This window comes from Camarhynchus parvulus, unplaced genomic scaffold (assembly GCF_901933205.1).
Source record: "Camarhynchus parvulus unplaced genomic scaffold, STF_HiC, whole genome shotgun sequence".
Classification (NCBI taxonomy): domain Eukaryota; kingdom Metazoa; phylum Chordata; class Aves; order Passeriformes; family Thraupidae; genus Camarhynchus; species Camarhynchus parvulus.
The window spans coordinates 173814-185486 of NW_022148446.1; the positions used below are offsets into that span (position 1 = coordinate 173814).

At 46.0% G+C, this 11673-nt stretch overlaps 1 protein-coding gene across 1 annotated transcript; it reads right to left on the reverse strand.

The window, feature by feature from the left end:
* Positions 1–4840: 4840 nt before the first annotated feature.
* On the reverse strand, positions 4841–10025 carry HSD3B7 (hydroxy-delta-5-steroid dehydrogenase, 3 beta- and steroid delta-isomerase 7; the record flags this gene model as incomplete). Its single annotated transcript, XM_030970506.1, is given in 4 exon segments — positions 4841–5070; positions 5072–5385; positions 7736–7898; positions 9926–10025. Coding segments are annotated over 4 exon segments (676 nt in total), but the record flags the coding sequence as incomplete, so codon positions are not given.
* Between the last annotated feature and the right edge of the window lie 1648 nt (positions 10026–11673).

Consider the following 11673-nt stretch of genomic DNA (forward strand, 5'->3'; position numbering starts at 1 on the left):
CAAAATGCCCCAAAATTGTCCCCAAATCCCCCCCCCACTGGAGGTCAAAGGTCGCGTCCTCCCCTGGGGGTCATTGGGGTGGGGGAGGGGCAGGGAGGGGGCGGGGCTTGGGAGGGGTTTGGGGGTGGGGGAGGGGCGGGGTCAGGGGTGGGGGAGGGCGGATTTGGGGGCGGGGCCTGGAAGGGATTTAAGGGAGGGGGAGGGGCGGATTTTGGGGTGGGGGAGGGGTGGGGTCTGGGGTGGGGGAGGGGCCTGGAAGACATTTGGCGGTGGGGGAGGGGTGGGGGGAGGGGCCTGGAAGGGATTTAGGGGTGGGGGAGGGGCAGATTTGAAGGTGGGGAGGGGAAATTTTGGGGGTGGGGGGGGGGGAGGCGTCTGGGATGGGGGAGGGCGGGGGCCTGGAAGGGATTTGGGGGGGGGGGGGGGGGGGGGGGGCCTTGGGGGTGGGGGGGAGGGGTCAGGGGTGGGGAGGGGCGGATTTGGGCTGGGGAAGGGGGTGGGGCCCGGCTTGGGGGAGGAGCCTGGAAGAGATTTAAGGGTGGGGGAGGGGCAAATTGGGGAGGGGGAGGGGCGGGGTCTGGGGTGGGGGAAGGGCGGATTTGGGGGCGGAGCCTGGAGGGGATTTGGGGGTGGGGGAGGGGCGAGGGAGGGGAGGGGCCTGGAAGGGATTTAAAGGTGGGGGAGGGGCGGATTTAGGGGTGTGGGAGGGGCAGATTTAGGGGTGGGGGAGGGGCGGATTTAGGGGTGGGGGAGGGGTGGATTTGGGGGCGGGGCCTGGGTGGGATTTGGGGGTGGGGAAGGGGGCGGGGTCAGGGGTGGGGGAGGGGCCTGAGGGGATTTGGGGAGATTGGGGGGGGGAGGGGCGGGAAGGATTTTTGGGGGAATTTTGGGAGAATTTTGGGGCGATTTTGTTTTGGAAATTTTGGGGGAATTTAGAAAAGAATTTGGGGTGAATTTTTTCGGGGAAGATTTGGAGATTTTGGGAATTTGGGGGGGATTTTTTGGGGGGGGATTTTGTGGATTTCGGGGGAATTTTTGGAGAATTTTTTGGATTTTTTTGGGGAATTTTGGGGGGAATTTTTGGGGGATTTTGGGAGGAATTTGGGGGATTTTTAAAATTTTTTTTGGCGAGATTTTGGGGAGAATATTCTGGGATTTTTTTTTTTATTTTTGGGGAAAATCGTGGGGAATTTTTGGGAGAAATTTTTAAACGTTTTGAGGGATTTGGGGAAATTTTTTTGCTTATTTTTAGGGGAATTTTTGGAGATTTCGGGGGAATTTTTGGGAGGATTTTTTAAAATTTATTTTTATTTATTCGTGATTTTTTGGAGGTAATTTTTTTAATTTTTGGGGGGAAGTTTTGAGATTTTGAAAGGCGATTTTTTGGGATTTTGAAGGAATTTTTAAAAAATTTATTTTATTTTCTCCTGATTTTGGGGGGTAATTTATTAATTTTTGGGGAACAATTTTTTACGATTTAGAGGGGAATTTTTTTTGTAATTTATTTTTATTTTTTCGGGATTTTTGGGGGGGTAATTTTTTAATTTTTAGGGGACAATTTTTGAGGATTTTGAGGAGAATTTTCTTAAAATTTATTTTTATTTTTTCGTGATTTTTGGGGGATAATTTATTAATTTTTGGGGAACGAATTTTTTAGGTTTTTGAGGGGAATATTTTCTGTAATTTATTTTTATTTTTCGCGATTTTTTAGGGTAATTTTTTTAATTTTTGGGGACAATTTTTTACGATTTAGAGGAGAATTTTTTTTGTAATTTATTTTTATTTTCTCGGGATTTTTGGGGGGGTAATTTTTTAATTTTTAGGGGACAAATTTTTAGGCTTTTGAGGGGAATTTTTTTGTAATTTATTTTTATTTTTTCGTGATTTTGGGGGATAATTTATTCATTTTTGGGGAACGATTTTTTTAGGCTTTTGAGAGGAATTTTTTTTGTAATTTATTTTTATTTCTTCGGGGCATTTTTTGAATTTTCGGGGGGAATTTTTTAATTTTTGGGGGACGATTTTTTTAGGATTTAGAGGGGAATTTTTTTTGTAATTTATTTTTATTTTTTCGGGATTTTCGGGGGGGGGTTTAGGGTGGGGGAGGGGCGGTTTGGGGTCATTTGGGGCGGGTGGGGGAGGGGCCTGGGCCGGGGGGTGGGGGAGGGGCGGCGGGCGCCGCTTTTACCCTAAAAAGGCCCCGGTGGGAAAAAGAACCAAAAATAACCCGGGGGGGGGAGGGGGGGTGGGGAGGGGCGGCTCCCAAATTTGGGGGGCGCAGCTGCCGCCCCTCCCCCACCCCCGCCAGGTGCTGCCCCTCCCCCCCTTCATCCGCCGCCAAAACCCATCCAAAAAAAAAAACCCCAAAACCCCAAATTTTCCCTTTTTTCACCCCAAAATTCGCGGGGAAATTCCCGGGATCGAAACAAAATCCTGAATTTGGTCGGAATTCCCGAAATTTTTAAAAAGAATCACTTTTTTGGGGTTTTTTTTTATGGTTTTATTCCGAATTTCGCCCCAAAAAAATCAAAGGAAAAGGGGGAAGGGAAAACCCGGCCTGGATCCGGAGTGAGATCGGGAATGGGGAAAACCCGGAGTGGATTCCGGGCTGGGATTTTGGGGGAAAATCCTGGAATTTCTTTGGGATTGGCGGGAAAACCCGGCCTGGATTCAGGATCAGGAGCAAATCCCGGCCTGGATTCCAACCTGGATTGGGATCAGGGACAAATCCCGGCCTGGATTGGGATCAGGATCGGGAGCAAAACCCGGAGTGGATTCTGGGCTGGGATTTTGGGGGAAAATCCTGGAATCAGGGGGAAAACCCGGCCTGGATTTAGCCTGGATCAGGACCAGGTCCAAATCCCGGCCTGGATTTAGCCTGGATTGGAATCAGACTCCAGTCCTGGCCTGGATTGGGATCAGGATCGGGAGCAAAACCCGGAGTGGATTCCGGGCTGGGATTTTGGGGGAAAATCCTGGAATTTCTTTGGGATCGGGGGGAAAGCCCAGCCTGGATCCAGTCTGGATTGGGATCAGGAACAAATCCTGGTCTGGATTGGGATCAGGAACAAATCCTGGCCTGGATTTAGCCTGATTTGGGATCAGGAGTAAATCCCGGCCCAGATCAGGATCAGACTCAAAGCCCAGTCTGGATCCTGGATCAGGAGCAAATCCCGGCCTGGATTCCAACCTGGATTGGGATCAGCAACAATTCCTGGCCTGGATTGGGACCAGGATCGGGAGCAAAACCCGGAGTGGATTCCGGGCTGGGATTTTGGGGGAAAATCCTGGAATTTCGTTGGGATCGGGGGGAAAACCCGGCCTGGATTGGGATCAGGTCCAAATCCTGGCCTGGATTTAGCCTGAATTGGGATCAGGAGTAAATCCCGGCCCGGATCAGGATCAGACTCAAAGCCCGGTCTGGATCCTGGATCAGGAGCAAATCCCGGCCTGGACTACGATCAGGATCAGGAGCAAAACCCGGAGTGGATTCCGGGCTGGGATTTTGGGGGAAAATCCTGGAATTTCTTTGGGTGTGGGGAGAAAACCCGGCGTGGATCCAGTCTGGATTGGGATCAGGAACAAATCCTGGCCTGGATCAGGATCAAGAGCAAATCCTGGCCTGGATTCCAGCCTGGGTTGGGATCTGGAACAAATCCTGGCCTGGATCAGGATCAGACTCAAAGCCCGGCCTGGATTCCCCTTAAGACCAGGATTAAAACCCGGCCTGGATCAGGATCAGGAACAAATCCCAGCCTGGATCTGGATCAAGAGCAAAACTCGGCCTGGATCCGGATCAGACCCCAATCCCGTTTTTTTCCCATTTTCCCTCCATTTTTTCCTGTTTCTTTTTCCCCATTTTTTGGCTTTTTCCCCCCATTTTCCACGGGGTTTTCCGTCTTTTTCCCATTTTGTATTTTCCACCATTTTCAATGTATTTCTTTCAATTTTTTTCTACCATTTCCACCCCATTTTCCCCTGATTTTTTCCGATATTCACAATTTTCCCCATTTCTTTCCATTCTTTCCCATTTTTTTCCATTTCCCCATTTCTCCCATTTTCTCCCATTTTTTTCCCATTTTTTCACCATTTTCCCCCATTTTTTACCTCTCTATTATTTCCCATTTTTTCCACATATTTTTTCCATTTTTTCATCATTCTTTCCCCAATTTTTCCCCATTTCCTCCCATTTTTAACCCCTTCATGTCCACGCTCAACCTCAGCCCCCAAACCTCCATTTTTAACCCTTTCTTCCCCGTTTCTCCCCCTTTTTTTCACCATTTTTCCCATTTTTTTGCACTTTCCATTTTTTCATTTTTTCTCTATTTTCCCCAATTTTTCACCATTTTAACCCCTTCATGTCCACGCTCAACCTCACCGCCATTTTTAACCCTTTCTTCCCCTTTTCTTCTCCGTTTTTTCCCATTTTTCCCCGTTTTTCCCATTTTTTCACCGTTTTCCCCGTTTTTCCGCATTTCCATTCTGTTTTGATTTTTTCTCTGTTTTTCCCAATTTTTTTCGCAATTTTTTCGCCATTCTTTCCTTACTTTTTCTCATTTTTCCCATTTTTCATCTTTTCCCATTTTTCCCCATTTTTCCCATTTGTCCCCATATTTTTTCCGTGTTTTCACCATTTTTTTCCCCAATTTTTCACCATTTTTAACCCCTTCATGTCCACGCTCCACCTCCGCCCCCAAACTGCCATTTTTAACCCTTTCTTCCCCGTTTTTTCTCTTTTTTCACCATTTTTCTCATTTTTTCACCATTTTCCCCATTTTCTTGCCATTTCTTCCCAACTTTTTCCCCATTTTTCAGCGAATCCTCCCATTTTTAACCCCTTCATGTCCACGCTCAACCTCAGCCCCCAAACCGCCATTTTTAACCCTTTCTTCCCCGTTTCTCTCATTTCTTCCCTGTTTTTTCCCATTTCTCCCCCGTTTTTTCCCATTTTTTCCCCGTTTTTCCCCATTTTCACCCCGTTTTCTCCCGTCCCAGCGTCCTCACCCAGCGCACCGTCCTCTCCCTGGCCTCCTCCCAGGAGAAGAGCGGCCGGTAGCCCAACTCGCGCTGCGGCCTTGGCCGTGCGGACGCTGAACGGGGTGGACGCCACCGCCCACGTGTAGGGGTTCAGCAGCGGCGCCCACTTCACCCCGAAACGCCCCAAAATCGCTCTCAGGGCCCCGTTGAGCCAGGCCAGGAACCCCGAGAGGCCCCGGGGCACCCGGGGGCCCCCCGAGATGCCGGCGGGGCCCAGCAGGAGGAGGTTGAAGTCCTCGTAGGGCACCCAGGGCGAGCCGTCGTAGCAGAAGAAAAACTCGCCGCCCACCGAGGCCGGGCGGGCGCGGGCGGCGCGGGCGGCCAGCACGTGCATCCACGCCACGTTCCCTGGGGGGAAATCGGGGAAAATTTGAAATTTTAGCCAAAAAAATGGGGTTTTATAGCGAAATTTGGGTGAAAATTGGACAAAATTTGGATGAAATTTGGGGATTTTATGGGGGAGTTTGGGGGTTTAAGGGTGGCCAGCACGTGCATCCACACCACGTTCCCTGGGGGGAAATCGGGGAAAATTTGAAATTTTAGCCAAAAAAATGGGGTTTTATAGCGAAATTTGGGTGAAAATTGGACAAAATTTGGATGAAATTTGGGGATTTTATGGGGGAGTTTGGGGGTTTAAGGGTGGCCAGCACGTGCATCCACACCACGTTCCCTGGGGGAAATCACGGGAATTTGGGATTTTAGCAAAAAAATAAATGGGGTTTTATAGCGAAATTTGGGTGAAAATTGGACGGAATTTGGGTGAAATTTGGGTGGAATTTGGGGATTTTATTGGGGCTAAGGGTGGCCAGGATGTGCATCCACACCACGTTCCCTGGGGGAAATTGGGGAAAAATTTGAAATTTTAGCAAAAAAAATGGGGTTTTATAGCGAAATTTGGGTGAAAATCGGATGAAATTTGGGTGAAATGTGGGGATTTTATTGGGGGCTAAGGGCGGCCAGCACGTGCATCCACGCCATGTTCCCTGGGGGAAATCACGGGAATTTGGGATTTTAGCAAAAAAATAAATGGGGTTTTATAGCGAAATTTGGGTGAAAATTGGACGGAATTTGGATGAAATTTGGGTGAAATTTGGGTGGAATTTGGGGATTTTATTGGGGCTAAGGGCGGCCAGCACGTGCATCCACGCCACGTTCCCTGGGGGGAAATCACGGGAATTTGGGATTTTAGCAAAAAAAATAAAGGGGTTTTATAGCGAAATTTGGGTGGAATTTGGATGAAATTTGGATGAAATTTGGGGATTTTATCGGGGAGTTTGGGGGTTTAAGGGTGGCCAGGATGTGCATCCACGCCACGTTCCCTGGGGGGAAATCGGGGAAAATTTGAAATTTTAGCCAAAAAATGGGGTTTTATAGCGAAATTTGGGTGAAAATTGGACGAAATTTGGATGAAATTTGGGGATTTTATGGGGGAGTTTGGGGGTTTAAGGGTGGCCAGCACGTGCATCCACGCCACGTTCCCTGGGGGGAAAATCAGGGAAAATTTGAGATTTTAGCAAAAAAAAAAAGGGGGTTTTATAGTGAAATTTTTTCTCTTTTTTTTCCCATTTTTTCCCCATTTTTCACTCATTTTTTCTGGTGTTTTTCCCCATTTTTTCCCTATTTTTCACTCATTTTTTCTGGGGTTTTTTTCCCCATTTTTTCCCCATTTTTCACTCATTTTTCCCCCCATTTTTCACTCATTTTTTCTGTGTTTTTTTCCCCATTTTTTCTGTTTTTCCCCATTTTCCCCTCACCTGCATACACCCTCCCGTGCTCGGCGTTGGGGGGCAGGGTCAGGGGCACGCGCCCCCCCAGGTGTCCATTTTCCCCATTTTCCTCCCATTTTTTCTGGGTTTTTTCCCCATTTTTCTCCCATTTTTCACTTCTTTTTCTTTTTTTTTTCCCTTTTTTTCCCCATTTTTTTCCCTTTTTTTCCCCATTTTCCCCTCATTTTCCCCCTGTTTTTTCTGGTTTTTTTCCCCATTTTTCACTCATTTTTTCTTTTTTTTTTCCCCATTTTTCACTCATTTTTTCTGGTCCTTTCCCCCATTTTTCACTCATTTTTTCCTCATTTTTCACTCATTTTTTCTGGGTTTTTTTTCCCTTTTTCTTTCCCCATTTTCCCCCCATTTTTCACTCATTTTTTCCCCATTTTTCACTCATTTTTTCTGTTTTTTTTTTTCCCATTTTTCACTCATTTTTTCTGGTGTTTTTCCCCATTTTTCACTCATTTTTTCTGGGTTTTTTTTCCCCATTTTTCACTCATTTTCCCCCATTTTTCACTCATTTTTTCCCCATTTTCCCCCCATTTTTCACTCATTTTCCCCCCATTTTTCACTCATTTTTCCCCCCATTTTTCACTCATTTTTCCCCCCATTTTTCACTCATTTTTCCCCCATTTTTCACTCATTTTTTCCCCCATTTTTCACTCATTTTTTCCCCCATTTTTCACTCATTTTTCCCCCATTTTTCACTCATTTTTCCCCCCATTTTTCACTCATTTTTCCCCCCATTTTTCACTCATTTTCCCCCATTTTTCACTCATTTTTCCCCCCATTTTTCACTCATTTTTTCCCCATTTTTCACTCATTTTTCACTCATTTTTTCTGGTCCTTTCCCCCATTTTTCACTCATTTTTTCCCCATTTTTCACTCATTTTTCCCCATTTTTCACTCATTTTTCCCCATTTTCCCCTCACCTGCGTACACCCGGCCGTGCTCTGCGTTGGGGGGCAGGGTCAGGGGCACGCGCCCCCCCAGGCCCCTTCCCCGGCGGTAGAACAGCTCCAGCAGGGGGTGCCGCTCCCCGAAAATCCCCGTGGGGCGCAGGGACAGCGTCACCAGGCGGCCGCCCCCCGACACCTGGGGGGGGATTCCCAAAAATTCCCAAAAATTCCCAAAAAATTCCCAAAAAATTCCACCCAAAAACCCCGAAATTCCACCCAAAATCCCTGAAATTCTACCCAAAATCCCATGAATTCCACCCCAAAATTCCTGAAATTCCACCCAAAAATCCCTGAAACTCCACCCAAAAATCCCCAAAATTCCACCTGAAATCGCCAAATTTTCACCCGAAATCGCCAAAGTTTCACCCAAAATCCCCGTGGGGCGCAGGGACAGCGTCACCAGGCGCCCGGCCCCAGACACCTGGGGGGGATTCCCAAAAAATTCCACCCAAAAACCCTGAAATTCCACCCAAAAACCCCAAAATTTCACCCAAAATCCCCGAAATTCCACCCAAAAATCCCAAACCCCAAATTTTCCATCCCAAACCCCAATTCCAATTTTTGGGACCCCAAATCCCAAAATCCCAAATCCCAATTTTTGACCCAAAACCCCCAAAATTTGGTTTTTTCTCACGGGTTTCCCGTTGGCCTCCAGCAGGAGGCGCTGGATCCCAAACCCCAAACCCCAAATCCCATTTTTGGTATCCCAAAATCCCAATTTTTTGACCCAAAATCCCAATTTTTGGACCCAAAAATCCCCAAATTTGGGTTTTTTCTCACAGGTTTCCCGTTGGCCTCCAGCAGCAGCCGCTCCCTGATCCCAAATCCCAAACCCCAAATTTTCCATCCCAGACCCCAAATCCTAATCCCAAATCCCAATTTTTGACCCAAAAATCCCAATTTTTGACCCAAAATCCCAATTTTTGGACCCAAAATCGCGATTTTTTGACCCAAAATCCCAATTTTTTGACCCAAAATCCCCAAAATTTTTGGACCCAAAAATCCCCAAATTTGGGTTTTTCCTCACGGGTTTCCCGTTGGCCTCCAGCAGCAGCCGCTCCCTGATCCCAAATCCCAAACCCCAAATTTTCCATCCCAGACCCCAAATCCTAATCCCAAATCCCAATTTTTGACCCAAAATCCCAATTTTTTGACCCAAAATCCCAATTTTTGACCCAAAATCCCAATTTTTTAACCCAAAAATCCCCAAATTTGGTTTTTTCTCACGGGTTTCCCGTTGGCCTGCAGCAGGAGGCGCTGGATCCCAAACCCCAAACCCCAAATCCCATTTTTGGTATCCCAAAATCCCAATTTTTTGACCCAAAATCCCAATTTTTTGACCCAAAATCCCAATTTTTGGACCCAAAATCCCAATTTTTTGACCCAAAAATCCCCAAATTTGGGTTTTTTCTCACAGGTTTCCCGTTGGCCTCCAGCAGCAGCCGCTCCCTGATCCCAAATCCCAAACCCCAAATTTTCCATCCCAGACCCCAAATCCTAATCCCAAATCCCAATTTTTGACCCAAAAATCCCAATTTTTTGACCCAAAATCCCAATTTTTGACCCAAAATCCCAATTTTTTGACCCAAAATCCCAATTTTTGGACCCAAAAATCCCCAAAATTTGGGTTTTTCTCACGGGTTTCCCGTTGGCCTCCAGCAGCAGCCGCTCCCTGATCCCAAATCCCAAACCCCAAATTTTCCATCCCAGACCCCAAATCCTAATCCCAAATCCCAATTTTTGACCCAAAATCCCAATTTTTTGACCCAAAATCCCAATTTTTGACCCAAAATCCCAATTTTTTAACCCAAAAATCCCCAAATTTGGTTTTTTCTCACGGGTTTCCCGTTGGCCTGCAGCAGGAGGCGCTGGATCCCAAACCCCAAACCCCAAACCCCAAATCCCATTTCTGGTATCCCAAAATCCCAATTTTTGACCCAAAATCCCGATTTTGGACCCCAAATTTGGGTTTTTCTCACGGGTTTTCCGTTGGCCTCCATCCCAAACCCCAAATCCAAAACTCTAAATCCCAAATTCCCAAAACCTCAAATCCCAAACCCCAAATCCCATTTCTGGGATCCCAAAATCCCAATTTTTGACCCAAAATCCCAATTTTTGACCCAAAATCCCGATTTTGGACCCCAAATTTGGGTTTTTCCTCACGGGTTTCCCGTTGGCCTCCAGCAGCAGCCGCTCGGCCTGGGCCTTGCTCAGCGGGTACGGCTCCGAGTGCCGGGTGGGGTACGGCGAATCCTCGTCCCCCCTGCGCCCCAAAAACGCCCAAAGTCACCCCAAAATCACCGCACCCCCAAATTCCCAAAATCCCCCAAAATCCCCGCGAAATTCCCCAAAAATCCCGCTCAGAAACGGCGAAAATCGCTCCGGGAACGCCCAAAATCCCGCCCGAAAATTCCTCATTTTGGAGCTTCAAAAATCCCCAAAAATCACCCCAAAATCACCACGTTCCCAAATTCCCAAAAAACCCAAAAAATCATGAAAAATTCTACAAAAATTCCGGCAAAAAATCCAAAAAATCCAAAAAACTTCATGAGAATTCCCCCCAGAATAAAACAAAAACAAAAATAAAAATTAAAAAAAAATCCCGCAAAATTCCCACAAAATTAAAAAAAAATCCCCCAAAATTACCCAAAAATGTCTCCAAAATTTCCCCAAAATTAAAAAAAAATTCCCCAAAAATTCCCCGAAAAAATCCCAAAAAATTTCTCCCAAAATCTCACCTGAAAATTCCTCATTTTGGGGCTTCAAAAATCCTCAAAAATCACCCCAAAATGACCACATTCCCAAATTCCCCAAAAAAACTAAAAAAATCATGAAAAATTCTCCAAAAAATTCGGGCAAAAAATCCAAAAAATCCATAAAAATGCCCCCAAAATTAAAAAAAACCAAAATAAAAATTAAATAAATTCCCACACAATTCTAAAAAACCCCAAAAAAATCCCCCAAAAATGTCTCCAAAATTTCCCCAAAATTAAAAAAAATTCCCCAAAAATTCCCCGAAAAAATTCCCAAAAATTTTCCCCCAAATTCCCGGCAGAATTTTGCCCCAAAAGGGCCAAAATCCGCCCAAAATTTCCCAATTTCTGCCGCTTCTGTGGCCGTTTTGGGTCATTTTTTGGGTTTTTTGGGGCGGATTTGGGGGTTTTTGTTTTGGTTTTGGTTTTTTGGGCCATTTTTGGGGTTTTTGGGGGTCCCAAGTCCATTTTGGGGGGATTTTCTGGAGCGTTTAGGGCGAATTTTTTGGGATTTTTTGGGTTTTCAGGGTGTTTTGGAGGGCGTTTTTCCCATTTTGGGGGTTTTTGGGGGTTTTTGGGGCGTTTTTTTCCCCATTTTTGGGGCATTTTTCCCCATTTTTGGTGGATTTTTTTCCCATTTTTGGGGCATTTTTTTCCCATTTTTGGGGCATTTTTTTCCCATTTTTGGGGCATTTTTTTCCCCATTTTTTGGTGGATTTTTTTTCCAATTTTTGGGGTATTTTTTTCCCATTTTTGGGGGCTTTTTTTTCCCATTTTTTGGTGGATTTTTTTTCCCATTTTTGGGGCCTTTTTTTCCCATTTTTGGTGGATTTTTTTTCCCATTTTTGGGGCATTTTCCCCCATTTCTGGGGCGTTCTTTCCCGTTTTTGGGGCATTTTCCCCATTTTTGGGGCATTTCCCCATTTTTGTGGCATTTTCCCCATTTTTGGGCTTTTATTTCCCATTTTTGGGGTATTTTTGGGGGTTTTTGGGGTGAGTGTGTTTGGGCCATTTTTGGGGTTTTCAGGAGTGCTGAGTCCATTTTTGGGGCGTTTTTCCCATTTTTGGCACATTTCCCCATTTTTTGGGATGTTTTTTCCCCTTTTTTGTGGCATTTTCCCCATTTTTGTGGCGTTTTTCCCCATTTTTGGGGCATTT